Source organism: Vulpes vulpes, chromosome 1 (assembly GCF_048418805.1).
Source record: "Vulpes vulpes isolate BD-2025 chromosome 1, VulVul3, whole genome shotgun sequence".
NCBI lineage: Eukaryota > Metazoa > Chordata > Mammalia > Carnivora > Canidae > Vulpes > Vulpes vulpes.
The window spans coordinates 114,792,506-114,810,499 of NC_132780.1; the positions used below are offsets into that span (position 1 = coordinate 114,792,506).

Consider the following 17,994-nt stretch of genomic DNA (forward strand, 5'->3'; position numbering starts at 1 on the left):
ATTTCTTCCTCTAATGCAGTAGTTTTCACATTGTGATCTAAGAATTATGAAAGTCCAAGGTAGCCAAACAAAAAAATTCATGAACTTTGTAACTTTTGAAGGAGGGAGCCCAAATTATACTTTTATTTCTGATATGTAATTAAAAAGCAGTATCGCCCTGTAGGAATAATTGAAAGTATCAACAATTCACCTCCAAATTCTGTTAGCAAATAGAAATGCTTGAAATAAAAGACTCATGTGAATCTTTTCTCTACCAAAGCTGCCCAAAGACTAATGTATTAATTTTATGATAAATTTTGGAAATAAAGGAAATGGTTTCTGCCTTCTAAGATTATGATCAGATTATGATCTAGTAGTTTTCATTCAAATGGCAGCTGAGTGATCCCCTATCAGTTATATTAGAACTTTTGGACTGATAGAGGGCAACTGGAGGCTATATAAATATTCATTGATTCAATTGCAGTAGCTAGGCACTCAATAAATGCCTATTCATCATGGAATTTCAATTTACTGGGAACAATGAACATTAATCAAATAATTATGTGAAATTACAATAACAGCAAATGAAAAGTGTGAAAAATGTACCCTGAACAACATATCTTAGTCTTGAGGTAGTGGACAGCTCCTAAGGTGGTTCCCAGTATTGTCTCTTTCTTATATTCATGTCTGTAAAATTCCCTCCTCTTGACTGTGGGTAGGATTCATTTATTCACTTACTGAGCAAAATATAGCAAAATTATGGATGTCAGTGCTAAGAGTCAGTTATAAAAAGACTGTGGTTTCTGTCCCGATGTTCTCTCTCTCTCTCTGTCTCTCTCTGTCTCTCTCTTTCCCTCCATCCCTCCCTCCCTCATCACTGTGAGAAAATAAATATTTGTTTTGGTGGTAATTTATCATGTAACAATAGGTAATTAATACAAGGTCCAATAGACAAAAGCCAATAAGAAGAAGGAGAGACAAAGACAGAGAGAGAAGAATTTTCTAAATAAAAGTACCATTATGTGCAGATGACATGTACCTGAAGAGATTATAGAAAACTAGGATCTGAAGACCAGGGCTGGGATGCCTGCATGGTGCAATTCATTAAGTATCAGACTCTTGGTTTCAGCTTTGGTCATGATCTCAGGGTCGTGGGATCATCAGGCTCTGCACTCAGCAAGGAGTCTGCTTAGGTTTCTCTCTCCCTCTCCCTCTGCTTCTCCCACCCCCCTCTCTCTTCTCAAACAAATAAAGCTAAGAAAGAAAGAAAGAAAGAAAGAAAGAAAGAAAGAAAGAAAGAAAGAAAGAAAGAAAAAAGAAAGAAAACAAATCAGGGCCAAAAAAAAAAAAAGAATATCATCTTTTGTTATGTTAGTGTTACATAATGATTTCAGAACTTCTTTCCTGAGACAAATGTATCTTCTTATGGAAGCAGAACAGAAAGGAAAAAAAGTTTTTGCCATTCTAGCCATATGAAATATAACATGTTTTTAAAATGAAAACTCTCTCTTTCATATGTATTATAGCTTAACTTTTCTATTATGAATTCTTGCTTCCAAAAAAAGAAAGAAACTAAAATACAAAATAGGAGATTTCTTATCTTAAATCATATTTGTCTAGAATGAGTGGTCTGTGACCACAGTCTAAATCTCCTCCATACCCACTGTCTCCTCGACACCAGCAGTCTTGTGGCTCCTACACCCTTCCATTCAGCACACAGTTTTGAAGGTCACCAGCTCCTTGAGAGCCAAACTTTTGGCCTTTCTTCAGTGTTAGCGCACTTGGGTTATTTGGACGATGCGGGTGCTATTAATCACTTTCCTTTCTTTGTAAAACCCTTTTGTCAGCCTCTACCACTATCCCTGTGCTTTGCCTCTGATGTCTTTCTCCTTAGGCACATTAATGAGGACATTCCAAGTCTCATGTGCCCATCTTTCTCTCTGCATCTTTTCTCATCATTCTCCATACAATTGATTTCTCCTTGTTTTTTTGTTGTTGTTTTTGTTTTATTTTTTTTAACAACTGAAGCCATAGCTTAGCTCCCTCTGCCTTTCATACAAACTGTTTGACCTGCCTGCAATGTTAGTCCCTCACCTCTCCCTGGCCTCGCTCTTTTCTGCTCTTCATCTCAAACATCACTTCCAAAAGAATTCTTCCCTGACCCTCACAGAACACACTAGATTTAGCAATTACACATTTCTCTGTCACTCTCTATTTCTTCTTTCACATTATTTAATTATGTGCAATGATTTATTTAATGCTGGCTTCTCCTCTGAGATTCTAAGCTTCGTGAGAGTGTGATTTATGTCTGTCTTGTCCAAGTATCCCCAGCATGAAGCACAATCTCTAACACATGACAGGTATGCCCTTACTTATTAACTGACAGATTTTCCCAGACATAATTTGGCACATCTTTTTTACACTATATTTTGGATATTATGGATGAGTTTCGAGATCAGTTCATTTACTAAAAAGTTGAGTGATAGCCTTAGTAATTCCTTGAACAATGCTGGGCTTTATTTGCCCATGTATAAAATGAAAGGATTTAATTTGAAGGTTTCTAAAGTCTCTCCTATCTGAAAACTCTATATTTCTTGAAAGTCTCATACATTTCCTTCATTTCACAAATAAGAAAATTATCGTCTAAAGAGGGTAAGCAATTTCTTAAAGATGACACAGCTAGTGGTTAAATTTTCATCTCATGACAGACCTTTAAACCTAACACAGAGATATATAAGGATCTAGAAATTCAGGGAAAGGAGACTGAGATTTTATTGAGAAAATTAAAAGCATCAAAATATTCAATGCATGGATGAAATCTGGAAGCAAAAGGGCATTAATAATATAATACATCCAATTTCAACTTGTGTATCTATCTTTCCCCATCTATCCAAATTTATCATCCAAGATCCATTTTCTCCATTAAGACTTCAAAAAGTCTTAACATTTCTATTATGAATTCTTGCTTCCAAAAAAGAAAAGAATCTACTGTAATAATAAACAATCTCGTCTTTGGATTTTACTAGATTCATAAGTAATTTCAAGACTGGCCAATTCAATTACTTCATCTTAGCTTGATCTCCCTATTTTAATTGCTAATAATTTTAGGCACTCTTCACACACACACCCTCACACCCTCCATAAATAATCCAGTGTTATATAATCTGAAATTAAGACAGACTTCTTTCTTTTGGCATTTGTTTCTAATTTTCTTTCCTCCATCCTTTTCAGCTACCCACAGTTTTGATTTTTTTTTTATCTCCTCTTCTTGTTACTGCCTGCCCCCTAGTGGAAAATAACAACAAATGATCAAAATCAGCCCAAAGAAAAGTGGAGGAACCCTTTTAATTAATATCTGATTTTCTGATAATTTAAATCAGAATTTTAATCCTGATAATCTTAGTCAGTGACTTTTATAAAAGGTAGAACCAAATTGATTAAGATAGTAATTTTGCTATCCATTAATACAAGAAAAAGATCTAGAATAAAATAAGCTAAAGTAAGGAGAGTGTGAGGAAAGAGGACCAGACACAGAGGTGGAGAAACTTGCTGGACAGTGGACCGCTTAGGTTGTTTTAATTTTTCCCCTCAGGTATTTCCTTAACAAACCTTGTCTACCAACTACTACTTTGCTTGAATTTATAGGCAAATAAGTCAACAGAAAAGTAAATATATTTTTTAAATGCTGTGCTTTTCATTAAAGTCATTAGTGTTTTACGCACCTTTGTGAATTCATCTTGTACAATAAAATGTGTTATTTCTGTTTGGCAGTATTAAAAACAAAGCAGTATTAGTAATAAACACATAAATTCATGCCCCAAGTAGTTTGCTTCTCATTATTCTGAATTATTTCACGATAAATTTATCATGCAAATCTCTGCATGTAATATAATTTGCTTTTTTGTATCTTGATGCTAAGCATTTCGAAAACTTTATAATTATACAAGCACGGCTTTCAGAGATTTGATTTAGGTAGTATATTCTAGCTGTATAGTTTTAAAATTCAAACCTTTAGACCATTACAATTTAAAATTATCAAGTACTTTTTTATCTTTATTTTTTTTTCCTTTACCCAAAAGTCATAGTGCAACTTGACATGAATCAATAGCTCTTTGCTTAGCTGGCTTCCCTGCCAAGTTGGGTCCTTGCTTTCCACAATTAGGTCTCAACTACAGAAAGATTTAGATCACTTGATTTTTTTTTTCAAGTGAGTAAGTAATCCGTTACGCTTACAGCCAAGCATAGGCAGCATAATTTTTTTTTCAGTGGTGTTATAAATAGTGGTGCTTTTTAGTGAAAAGCATAGCCCTATTCAAATGTCCAGTGATGGTCACAGAACTAACTGGGTGTGGCTCTGCCATAGATGTGTGGTGTTGAACAAATCAATTCACCTCTCTAGGCCTCAGTTTCTACTTTTTAAAAATGAAAAATTGTCTTCCATGCCTACTTCACTGATTTGCTTAGCATATCAAAGGATATAAAGCATGTGAAAATTCTGCATGGAAAGGTAATACAGTATGGTTGTGTTATTTGTGCTTACCAGTAAGACTTTTTTGCTGGAAAGTAGGCAATACTTTAAAAGTTTTTTCTTTTTTCAATGATCAAATTATAAAATGTAATGCCAACTACGCTGTTCCCTTGCAGTTGCTCCCATTTACTAAAAGCGAAACTTGAAAACTCCCTCCCACATCAACTCCTACCAGCCCTCTGTAGTGAAACCAGGACACCCCCACCATAGCCCCCAGTGCCCTACAACTCCTACAAGAACCTAGATGTTGCAGTGTCCTCTCATCCAGAAAGTGTCTTTTACAGCCTACACATCTTAAAGATAAATACAGACATACCTCACAGATACACCACTCAACTTCGAGCGCATCCTATTTTAAAAAGCACCTGGTCATACAATGTGATTAAAAGGAATAAACTTTCCTAATTTATATGGTTAACAATATAGACTTAAGTGGGGTGGAATTATTATTTTTTTTTTTATTTTTTATTTTTAAAGAGAGAAGAGGGTAGAGAGAACCCAGATGGCTTGGATTACCACTAGAAAATATTTGATATATTCTGCTTGGCTCAGAAAAGTGGGGGGTGGGGGGAGAGCGGGAGAAATAAGGAAGTGGGCAGTGAAACAAACTATAGAGATGCCTATAGTACCGTAGGATAAAAAGTAAAATAAGTAAGACAAAGAGCCAAGTGAGGAGAATAGAGTGACATAACCTGAGAGGAGCCCCCTCCCCCATCTCTGTGATAGCATTAGCTGGCCTCCCTCCCCAAGAAAGGCAAAGAAAGCTCAGCAGAAGCTAAGCCATGTTTGTCACCAGTCATTCTCCTGTCACTCTCCCACAAAGATTTCAGACTTACCAAACACACAGAAGATGGTCAAACCCAGTAGAAGCCATAGCTCAAAAGTCCTCCCCGCACAGGGCATTTCTGATCTCTCGTATTGTGCCCTCTACTGAGTACTCTGCCTCCACACAGGTATGAAAGAAGCTGTGGACATGGTGGGGCTCTCCTCTGGTCAGCGGCTCTGTGCCGGATCCTCTTAGCCCATCAGCAGCAGGGACACTTCTCCTTCCAGCCTCTTCCCTCCACTCTGTGTGTTAGGCTGATTAGTAAGTTGGAACAGAAGACACTCTTCTTTGGAACTTGACACAGCAATAGATTTCCTGTCTGAAGCACCGAACCAGAAACAGAGGAAGCAGATTGATTGAGTCCTCTTTCAGCTCATTGGTCCCTCTCTCACTTCTGCTGCACACAGATCAACCTTACAGTAAAGCACTGAATGTGCCCAAGATAAACAGACTCGTCTAAACTCGGATTACAGAGCACAACAGGATATTTATCTGTCCTTGGCCCATCCCCTTACATTTCCCAATCATGGTAACTTTTGAAAGCTTCTCTGAGTTGAAGAAGAGTATAGCCGCAGTAATAAAGTTTGGAATAAAATATCCTCCCTTGAAAATTCTTGCGTGAAATTACTGTCCATAAGGTCCACAACTCTAGAAGAATCATAATTGTATTCGTTTCCTACTGGCACTATAACAAATTACCACAAACCCAATGGCTTAAAACACAAAAATTTGTCTTAGAGGTCAGAAGTCCAAAATTGACCTTACAGGGCTAAAAGCCGGGTGTCAGCAGAGCTGTGTTTTTTCTGGACACATGGAGAGAACCCGTGCATTGCCTTTTCCAGCTTCTGGGGGCCACCGGCATTCCTTGGCCTGTGGTTACATCATTCCCACCTCTGTTCTGTTGTCAAGTCTCCTTGGATCGTAAACCCTCCTGCCTCCTTCTTATAAAGACCCTCGTGAGGGGTGCCTGGGTGGCTCAGTCAGTTAAGCATCTAACTTCATCTCAGCTCAAGTCTCAGGGTCATGAGTTGAAGGCCCATGCTGACATGGAGCCTACTTTAAAAAAAAAAAAAAAAAAAAAAGACCTTTGTGAGTACATTGGACTGCTCAGATAATCCAGGATAATCTCCACATCTCAAAATTCTTAATCACATCTGCAAAGTCCCTTTTCTCATGTAAGTTTAACTACTTACAAGTTTCAGAGGTTAGGACATGGACATCTTGAGGGGGATATAAGTCTGTCACAATTTAGTATTTATTTCCATTTATTTTCACCTTTAAAGAGCCAGACTGATCATTTGAGCCAAATTACAAATAAACACCAATCTTTAGCTATTACACATCTGGAATTCAGACTTACCAAAAAACCCTCAGCCTTCCTGTGGCTACCTCATACGCACTTAGATTATGTTTGGGAGAAAAGAAATCCTTTATTTGCTACACCAAGACTAAAACTCTTCAGGAAGGGGAAGAAATATTGCAAACAGGAAAAAGATTAAACAACAAGCATTTTTTTTCTTTTAGGCTAGCAGTTTCATCTTCCTTCTTGCCAAACATTAAACTATATATATATATATATATTTCCTCCCTTCCTCTTCTCAAGCTTTCTTTCTAGTGAACCAATTTGATTGAGACAGTGGAATCAGGCACTTGAGGGCTTGGAGTATGCAAAGAGATGTGCTATGTAAAGATGGTGGACTATAGCAACAGGAACTTCCCCATTGTTTAATATTTCACTAGATGTCAGAAAAATCAGGGACGAAATGTCATTTAAAATAAAGCATTCCTGGGGCGCCTGGGTGGCTCAGTCAGTTAAGCGGCTGCCTTTGGCTCAGGTCATGACCTGGGGGTCCTGGCATTGAGCCCCACATCAGACTGCCTGTTCAGCAGGGAGTCTGCTTCTCCAGCTCCCCCTGCTCCTCCCCACCATTCATTCTCTCTCTCTCTCTCTCTTAAATAAAATATTTTTTAAATTAATTAATTAGTTAGTTAATTAATTAAATAAAGCATTCTGGTTTCCTCTATGTAGAGGCCAAGGTTAAAGAGGTCAAGATCTTGCGTTTTGATAGAGGAGAGACCCAGGGTTGAGGCCCTAGTCTGATGATTCTAGGTAAGTTTCTTACTCAAGTCTGTAGCCTGTCCTTTCCACTTAGTATTCTATTGACATGAGCATTTTTTTCACAATCATTTCATATCATCAAAAAAATTTTGGTGATAATCTATTTTATTGCCTGTTCAATTCCACAGCCCAAACTAAAGCACAGAAGGGACTTACTGACCTGCCTAAGATCTCAAAGTGACCTGGTGACATAGATGGGTGTAAAAACCCAAGTTTCATGTTTGCTAGCCTGGTGTTCTCTCCACTCAGTTCCTTTGGTTTGAGTGTCAGGCCAACAACTTTCAAAGACACACTCTCACATTCTCATCTCAGTCAGACTACAAATACAATTACCAGTTTAAGAGTCAAGAGAATGGTTTCAAAATACTTAGAATTCTCAAAGTAGATTTGGGAGGATGAGCCTTTCTTCCCCATTCCTTTACCTCTTCCATCCAAAAGTTAGGGGAGTGGACCTCTAACCTCCCAACTCTAGCCCTTAGCTCTTATAGAGAACAAGTGCTTGGAAAAACAATAAAGGGACCAGGAGTTTGCTAGCCAAAGAAATGCCATGAAATTAAATATAATAAGAGAAAAATGTGCTTGTCTAGTAAATGTACCTCTTTGAACAATCTAAAGGCCCCAGATTCTCCTTAGTTGTGTCCCTTGGCACAGGAGCCCAAAAGCAGAGCAGAAGAGAAAGACAGGATCAAGAGAAAGGTTTGGCTCAAACCAGAAACCCAAACATTTACTCCCTCAGTCTTCCAATTTCTCTTCAATACTGCCACTTAAGAATCAGTGCACATGAGGGCTATCAAAATAAAAAGCTTGGCATAACTGAAGGAATAATCAACGAAACTAAAAGGTAACCTACTGAACGAGAGATATTTGCAAATGACATATCCAACAAAGGGTTAGTATCCAAAATACATAAAGAAATGATACAATTCAACACCAGAAAAACAAATAATCCAATTTAAAAATAGGCAGAAGACATGAACAGACACTTCTCCAAAGAAGACATACACATGTCCAACAGACAAGAAAGATACTCAACACCATGGATCATCAGGGAAATGCAAATCAAAACTATAATTAAAAAAAAAAACTACAATGAGACATCACCTCATGCCTGTCAGAATGGCTAAAATCAACAACACAAGAAATAAGTGTTGGCGAGGCTATGGAGAAATAGGAATCCTCCTGCACTGTTGGTGGGAATGGCAACTGTTGTGGCCACTACGGAAAACAATATGGTAGTTCCTCAAAAAGTTAAAAATAGAACTCCCTATGATGCAGTAATCACAGTACTGGGTATTTGCCAAAAAAAAAAATTTAAAAACATTAATTCAAAGGGATACATACACCCCTATGTTTATAGTAGCATTATTTACAATAGCCAAGACATTGCAAAGCAGCCCAAGTGTCCATATATATGAAATGGAATATCATTCAGTCATAAAAAAAGAATGAAATCCTGTCATTTGCAACAACATGGTTGGAGTTGTAGAGTATAATGCTAAGCAAAATAGAGAAAGACAAATACCATATGTCTCACTCATATGTGGAATTTAAGAAACAAAACAAATGAGCAAAGGGGAAAAAGAGAGAGAGAGAGAGAGAGAGAGAGAGAGAGAGAGAAACAAGTCAAAAACCAGACTCTTACCTATAAAAAACAAACTGATGGTTACCAGAGGGGAGATGTGTGGGGATGATGGGCAAAATTGGTGACAGGAATTAAAGAGTGCACTTATCATGATGAGCACGGAGTAATGTATAGAATTGTTGAGTCATTATATTATACACATGAAACTAATATAACACTGTATGTTAACTATATTGGAATTAAAATAATTAAAAAAAAGAATCAGTGCACATGGGAGACAAAGAAAACAATATTATGCTGATTAATGTTGTGGTAGCTGAAATGAAAAGACTCAGAAAGCTTTACTAAGTTAGAGCTGCTTTAAGATTTAATGCCCCCAAATTTGGACTGTTGATTTACTCAAAAACTGATTTATCTGCCTATAAGTGCTTTTGAAGTAAACTTCCTCTGGCCAGATGATTCCAGAATCAGATTCATATGTAGTCGCAATTGAAGCCAGTTAAGAAGATGTTCGCTTGTCCATTACGTAGAAGCTTTGCATGGATCTTGAATACTTACTGCAGTCTCTAATGGCCTTTTACCCTTGACTCTTTGTTCTCTATTGCCTATCCTTTCACCTCCTGGATTTGAGTCCTGACTGCCTAGAGCTCAAGTAACTGCTTGCTTCTCCCTATCACATGAGAGTTAATCATTATTTTTTTATATAAAGTCACAAATTATGCAAAAAGAAAAATTTGCAAATGTTTGAAAATAAAATATATGCAATCTCAGCAAGTCAAACCAGAGCAGAGAAATTAGTCACCACACTATATTTTTCTAAATATTAATTCTAGGCCTCCCTCACCACATCCATAGTAAATAGCATATGTCAAACCCTCAGCTTAACATCTAGGCCCTCGTTCTAAACACTTTATAAATATGGCCTCATTTACTACTTAAATTTTAACTCTCTGTCTTGTCTCCAATACCTCTCCTACACTCCTTATCTCTATTAAATCTATTCATCTATTCACTCACTATTTTGCCCATTTGGGCACTCCTACAGCTTCATAGTCATCTGTTTTGGAGAAAAAGAGAGAGAGAGAGAGAGAGAGAAGAGTGGGGAACTTAGGGAAGAGAGAAGGAGGGAAAAGAAGCAATAAAGTAATAAAAGAAAGAAAAAAAAAACTGCTCTGTCCCTAATTCTCTAGTTGCAGAATTACTAATTTAGGATTACTCTTTGCTGCCCCCTGGAGATAATTTGGTGAAACTAAAACTAATGTTTTCATAAATTTATTTCATAAATTCAATAATAGCAAGCACTTTGAGATTTTGGTAATGTTTTGATGTGATTTTGATTGCATACCTCACATTGCACATTTATTTACATCTTTTGGAAGCTAGCTAAACATAACAATTGACTACATGATGGATAGAATAGATATGACCTAAAGAAATATTATTGAAAAGAATAGTAATCATCTGAGACACCAGGATGGCTTAATAAAAACAGTAGTAGAAAGAGGTGGATGGATTGTTGAATGGATTGGTGAATGGACGGTTGGATGGATGGATGGATGGATGGAAAATAGATTCCATGCCTCATTCCTGGGAAATTTGAGATAAAATTGTTATAAGGTTGAATATCCTAGAAAGCAAAATCTAAAATGGAGTTTAGTGTAAAAGATGTTTATTAAGGAATAACCTTGAATTCGTCACTTGTAAAAATGAAGGAACAGGAACTAGGGTGGACAGAACCAGAAATAAAACAATAAGGTAGGCCCACAAGTTCAGCTAACCCCATTGGGAGCTCTGGAGCTTGAATGCCCTTCAGAGTTGTTCTCTGTTATGCTAAAATGACCATATTTTATACTTCTGCATCTATCAGTCATCAGATATAACTCTAAGAAGGAGCAAGACATTGGGTGAGTCAATCCATGCAGGATCTGACTTTAACTGACAACACTATAAACACTGGAACAAAAAATCCTTCACCAAAGGAATCAAGTGGTACCTCACAATGCCTGCCATGTGGATAAATGTTGGAGAATAATTGATCCAATTCTGGTCTCAAGTAGAGTGGTATGCCAATCAAACAATTGTCTTTCATTCCCAAAAATACCAAATTACTAAATAAAAACCTTGAAAAGGTAACTGAGGTGCCTGAGTGGCTCAAGGGATAAGTGTGGGACTCTTGATTTCAGCTTGGGTCATGATCTCAGGGCCACTAGATCGAGGCCCATGTCAGGCAACATGCTGAGCAGGGAGCTTGCTTAAGATTCTCTTTCCCTCTCCTTCTACTGCTGCCAATCATCTTACTCACAGCTCAAATTCTTTCTCTCTCTCTCTCTCTCAAAAAAAAAAAAAAAAAAAAGTAAACTTGTGGGAACTCTGCATTAGGGTGCAGGTGAAAAGGGAATCCCCACCCCATGCCAGGACCTCCCTCTCCTGGGGCCTACTCACACTATACCTTCTTCCCACAGCCCCACATCCCACCTCCCTCAAGAGGAACTAGACATGGGGGATGGGAACATGGGGAATGGGGAGGGGAGCTGGCCAGAAGAGAAGCCCCCTTTCCCATGGCATTAGAAAAGAGAGAGATAGCTGGGGGTCTCCCTCCCATTACCTCTTTCTGCAAACTCCTGACCAAGTTGTTGAACCTCTTCGTTCCCCCTTGTGCACCTCTTAGCAAGTCTTCTGAGATGATTTTTGGCCACTTAGGGACTAGATGGCAATTCTCACAGTGGGGGATGGTGGTGGACTTTAGAGGCAGTTATGTTATTTTCATCTATGAATGACAAAAGAGAAGTCCAGAAAAACACACACATGAACGGAAAAGAATGAAAAGCTAACTCATAAACCATGGCTAAAAGCTGATGTTCAGGAAAGTTATTCTACAAAGAGAATCAGAAAGGGACAGGAGGGACACCTGGGTGGCTCAGCGGTTGAGTGTCTGCCTTTGGCTTAGGGCGTGATCCTGTGTCCCGGGATCGAGTCCCACATGGGGCTCCCTGCATGGAGCCTGCTTCTCCCTCTGCCTGTGTCTCTGCCTCTCTCTCTCTCTGTGTGTCTCTCATAAATAAATAAATAAAATATTTTTTTTAAAAAAAGGGACAGGAAATTTTAAAAAGAAATATTCCAGAATGAGCCAAATGGGATCTGAAACTTCAAAGTTTCAGATAGTATTAAATTAATAATAAATGACTTCTGTGCAACTTCCTAGTAAAAGAATATGAAACATAAAAAGCTGATATCTGTCTGCAATTTCATTTAATTTACAATAGACCATTTTCAGGAGGATGACAAATATTCTTTTGAACTGTCATTGTTTAATATATCAGTGATTTAAAAGTCTTGTTTCCAAATTACATATTTGACCATGCTGTCTATCTTTTATACGACGATGTAACATTTTCAATGAATAACTAAAAAATAGTCTGAGTTGGCTGAACTTTAAAGAGTTAAATTTGGAAGTTTAAAAATGTTAGAATGTTTTTCCTAGTTTTAAAATAGCTGTTAAGATTATGACTTGAAGTTGAACTTCCCCAATTCACACTTCAGTTTTGCTACTTAGTTTTTGGTTACTATATTGTTTTTTTCTGTTCTAGAGTGTTTATTTTATTCTTGTTTCAAAACTACTGTCATTTTTATAATTTCTAGTTCTCTACCAAAAGTTTTAATTTTGTTTTTTTAATCTTTGAATATTAAAAGGGTATTTTACAGTCTCTAATAATTCCAATATTTAGAGTGCCTGTGGGTAAATGTTCTCTATCAGGTTTTTTTGTTTGTTTCCTTCTGTAAAGTTAATTTCTTCCGGTCCCAGATATTATGTTTTGCTTTTCAAATCATAGAAATAATTTGAGGACTTTTAATGATTTTATCTTTCTCCAGAGACAATGTTCATTTAGGTCCACCAGGAATCTGTGAAGTTAGCAATCTGGGATCATCTTAATCCACTGTTAGGACAAATTTTGTAAATCACCAGGTGCCTGAAAGCTACATTGCAGTCTACGTGAGGAATGGTTTTATTTTCTCCCCTTTCTTCCCTCTGATCCCTGCCCCCAAAAGGCTCTCAAAACATCCCTTAATTTTTCAGTCAGGTCATCTAGATTAATAAATATCCCAAAGTAAAAGCAGTTCCAAATTTCAGCTTCACTAATCTATGTATTTTTTTCTCAATCTTGGCCAGGTAATTTTTTGTTACCTTGCAAGTTCCCTGATAAATTCCTGCAGAATTATAACAATTATTATTATTTCTCACTTTTCTACTTCTTTCATTGGGAAGGTTAATGTAAATTTCTGTCTGCCATTTCCAGATATAGAAGTCTCATCTGGGACACCTGGGTAGCTCAGCGGTTGAGCATCTCTGCCTTTGGCTCAGGGCATGATCCTGGGGCCAGAATCATCTCTCATGAATAAATAAATAAAATCTTAAAGAAAAAAAGAAGAAGAAGTCTTATCCTTTGATTCTTTACCAATTTTTTGTTTTGTTTTGTTTTTGTCGCACAATCCCTCAGCAAGTCTTTCGGACTCCTCCTTTTAATATTTCCTGAACTTGACCATTTCACCAGTGTCCACTGTATTGGATTAGAAAAGAAAAGGATAAAATTATGAATCCAAAAGCATGGTTTATAAAAATAAATCACTATGTCACTTAACTTTTGGATGGCAGCAAGATAAAAAGACAACAGAAGCTGAAGAACCCTGTGTTTGGCAGCTGCTCCATTTCATACAACTTCCTTCAGTTTGTTCTATTCAAATCTTTGTTTATTTTGGTCACCTGTCACATTGATCATGTTAATAGAATATAAAAGCTCAGGTATTCCATATAACAAATTAAAACATTTTTTTAAGTCAAAAGTCCTACAGTAAGATATCTTTCCTTGAGTACTTTATGTGGCATTAACATCTATCTAAATTATTTTTCCATTGACTGTTTTCCTACTAGTGACCTTTCTTTCTTATATGCTTCATTTCTTCTTATTAAATTATTCTGATTTAATATACTGCCAATAGCTTTGGAGTGGTTTAATATGATTTGAAAGTGTGTCTAGGGGAATTTTCTAAAGAATACTGTTAAAATTATCTCACCTTAGGGGAAAAAATGGTTACAAGACTTGAAAATGTTTAGATGTTAAATGCTCCGTGCTGAGAAAAGATAGATAAGATCTTTTTTTGTTTTTGATTTAGTGTTTCTATATTTTACTTGGCTGAACATGATAAAGCAATCAGACCCATGAGAAACTTCTAACAAATTTGTCTTAAGAATAAGTAAACCAATTATGACTAAGCCCCCACTAGTTTTAAGAACCCTGGAGAGAATGAACCAGGGATGAGCTTGCATCATAAGTTGATCTATAAAACCTAATTCTTCAAAACGAGAACCCCAGAAACAACAGCCATGGAAACACCAGCAGTCATCCCTCCATCTTCAAAAGTCAGTCACTTTCACAATATCTATCTTGAGACACCTCCATCCAGAGGGACAGCACCGTGACTTTTGGTAGATACTTTGGGGAATATGTGATGTGAAGAGTAGGCTGCTTTTATCTTTGTCCATTGTACATGTATTAAATAATTTCTGTTTTAAGATAATGCATTTTATGACCACTTAAATCTGGTTTGACAATATGAAATGATCAGGAAAAGAGGGAAATAAACTATTGTGATTTCGGAGAGTTAAGTTTTCCTGGGTGTTCCATGAAAGGGAGATGTGTGCAAAATGACCTCCAAAGACTGAAGGAGCCTTCAGTCTGAAAAAAAAAGCTGACAAGTCCAGTGTGACAAGAAATTTTTTTTTTTTTTTTTAAGAGGGCTTACAGACAGAATTGTGTCTCAGATGCCACAGGACAAGTACAGCTCAATAACCCCATCTCCCTAAAGACCTGCTTTGATTGCCCTAGAGGCTGGGCACCTGCTGGGGGCCACCCAGGAGAGTGTCGATGTGAGTCATGGTCATATGCCACAGCAGATCAAAGACACTATGCCTGGAGGGTGTACCTAAGGGTGTGACTGAACAAAAGGAAAGAATGCGGGGGTGGGAGACCTGTACCCAAGAAGGCTTCAAGAGCAGTCATCATTGCAGAATTGTACAAGATGGCATTAGAAATATGTCATTGAGTATTTAATATTTGTCTTAGGCCAGTTTTTTGTTTTGTATTTGTTGTCGTTGTTGTTTTGTTTTGTTTTTTGGCCTTAGGCCAGTTTGGAAGCAAATAGCAACTCCTTGTCCCTGGGATATTAGTATTAATGAAGAAGATTCAACCCACAGATTGGAACTAATATGGGGGAAGTGACATGCTGAAATATTTCTTAAACATCTTTTTTTATTAATGCCTTACTTATACTCTTTTATACCACTGTTTTCTTCTTCCAAAATATATTCCCTTGTAGTACAAATATTACAGAATTCCTCCAAGGTCTCCAATTTCTACTTGCCTCCCTATTCCGTGCTGCATTTTTGGTTGAGAGAGTAATGTCTTCACAAAGGACATCCATGTCCTATGCCCTAGAATATGTGAATATGTTACTCTACATGGCAAAAAGGATTTTGCAAATGTGATTGAACTAAGGAGCTTGAAATGGGGAGATTATTTTGCCTTATTTGAGTAAGTCCAATATAAGCATAAGTTTTTCATAAATAAGAAGAAAAGGGAGGACAGAGTCAGAGTCAAAGAGAGGGATAGAAGATGCTATATGCTGGCTTTGAGGATGGAGGAAGGTATCATGAGCCAAGGATTTCAGGCTGCTGCTAGAAACTGGCAAAGACAAGGAAGAAGAATTTCCTCTAGAGCTTCCAGAAGGAAAACAACCTTGCCAACACCTTGATTTTAGCCCAGTTAAAGCCATTTCTGATTTCTGATCTCCAGAACTATAAGACAATAAATTTGTGTTGTTATAAGTCACTAACTTACTTTGTTACACTAGCAATAGGAAATTAATACATCATTTAACCACTGTGGTACTGGTATAACTTTCCACAGTAAGTATAAAGGCCTGCTATGATTCTATTTTATAATTCTACCTCCTTTATCAGGCCCATTCCTAATATTTGTGGAGCCAGGTGAGAGTGCAGGTACAGGCCAAATATTTTAAAGTTATAAATCAAGATAACAAATTGTTAAATAAAATATGTTCTGTCTTCCTATCTTAACAAATATACCTTTGAAACAGATTTTTTTTTAATGTAACCTGTGATTTGTATAAGAAAAAATGCTGGCAAGATATCAAAGATGGCTGACTTTAATTACTATTATGTAGGCTAAGTGTTCTCTTAATGGTCCTTCTATGTTTGGATGAGATATAAGCCTTTATGTAATTATGTCATAAATCCTTTTCTTGTTTCTACACAATTTAGTTTCCCCACTCATATGAATTGATCACTCATATGCTTTGCCTAGCTTCTTATCTATTTGGGGTTAGCTATATACATATTTTTTATAATGTACTAAAGTTATTTTATTCTAGATATTAATCCCCTTAGCTGACTCATGCTTCCAATAAATAGTTTAGAAGAAGAGAAAAGGCTATCTATTTTTATCTTAAACTTTGATTCAAAGAATATAAAGTTATCTGATGGATTTGAAACTTGTATTTTGTTATCTTATTTGGTTTTTTTTTAACCAACATAAGAATCTTATCACTTTATTGGTTTAGATTATTTATATTTATTATGTTGCTGTGATATGAGGTCTTATTTCAGCCATCTTATTTCTAATTCCCTATTTACCATTCTATTTAAGGTTATCTACTTTTTTTTCCCTAATACTTCTATTAGAAAAATGTAATTTTCTTGTTTTATTTTGAAAGATCTACATCCTGGTTTCAGTCTTACAGTGGATTATCCAACTTGATAAGTTTATATTCTTGCTTATTTTTCCCTATAAAGTGTTAAAGTTTATCAATACCTAAATCTTCTCTACACCGTAAAACCAAGACAAACCTCCAAGCTTACTCTTTTGTCCCTAGGGTCTTACATACCCACACTTACCCCATGTTGGTAGCTTCCAGAGCAGTGCTACTGGAAAGATAGTTCATAAACCAGTGCTGGTCCACAAATGGATATCAGTTTGCAATTAAAAAAAAAAAAAAAAGCTTTATGCCAGTGTAAATCACTCTATTACTAAGCTTTTAGTTTAGTTCAGCTGACTTTTTTTCTTAGCAAGATTTTCTCAGTAAAAGAAGCAGTGTACTGATTTGATGTACATTCCCACACAAGCTCCTTATCTCATCGAGATGGATAACAAACTGTTCTTTGTTTTTTTTTGTTTGTTTGTTTTGTTTTTTTTTTTTCAAACTGTTCTTTGAATGGCCCTTTGAGTAGCACTGGTCTAGACCAGACTTTTGGTTCTAGATTTTAGAATATGTTTTTGTGTGTCACTGGTCAATAAAATTTACTAAGCTTGATTTTTATTTTATTTAATGCTTTAAAAATGCTACTTTACTCTTTTCTTGCATCCAGTGTTGCCACTCACAAAATTTAGTCTGACTTTTATTGCTTAGTAGTTGACCTGCATTTATCCTCTTGAAACTTGTAGCATTTGTTTTTTTTTAATTTGGTGCTCTAAAATGTCAATTTAATATGTCTAGGTATAGAGTTTTATCATATGTCTTGATGATATATTGATATACATATAAGCCCTTTCAAACACATATCTTCCATTCTGGAAACTTCCAATAATTCTTTTTTTAAAGATCTCTTTTATTATTTGCTTACTTACTTACTTACTTACTTACTTACTTACTTACTTATTTGAGAGAGAGAGAGAGAGAGAGAGAACAAGCTGGGAGAGATAACAGGGGGGAGGGAGTGGGAAGGACAAAGAATCTCCAGCAGACTCTACTCTGAGTGCAAAGCCCAATGCAGGACTCTATCTCATGACCCTGAGATCATGACCTGAGACAAAAATCAAGAGTCAGATGCTCAACTGACTGAGCCACTCAAGTACCCCAATAATTATTGTTCAAATACTAATATCCCT

The 17,994-nt window shown here is 36.6% G+C and overlaps 1 protein-coding gene across 3 annotated transcripts in view; it reads right to left on the minus strand.

The window, feature by feature from the left end:
* Positions 1-17,235, minus strand: part of LOC112913430 (cell surface glycoprotein CD200 receptor 1-like) — a 37,401-nt gene extending 20,166 nt beyond the window's left edge. Inside the window, exons 1-4 of one of the 3 annotated variants that reach the window (XM_072723063.1) lie at positions 17,004-17,175; positions 13,489-13,590; positions 11,640-11,801; positions 5,344-5,652 (exon numbers count right to left, since the gene is read on the minus strand). In XM_072723063.1, the coding sequence (XP_072579164.1) occupies positions 5,344-5,410 (67 nt within the window). In that variant the 5' untranslated portion in view covers positions 5,411-5,652; positions 11,640-11,801; positions 13,489-13,590; positions 17,004-17,175. Of the gene's footprint in view, positions 1-5,343; positions 5,798-11,639; positions 11,802-13,488; positions 13,591-17,003 lie in introns of those variants that run through there. The other 2 variants (XM_025990046.2, XM_072723073.1) reach the window with 2 other exon arrangements.
* Between the last annotated feature and the right edge of the window lie 759 nt (positions 17,236-17,994).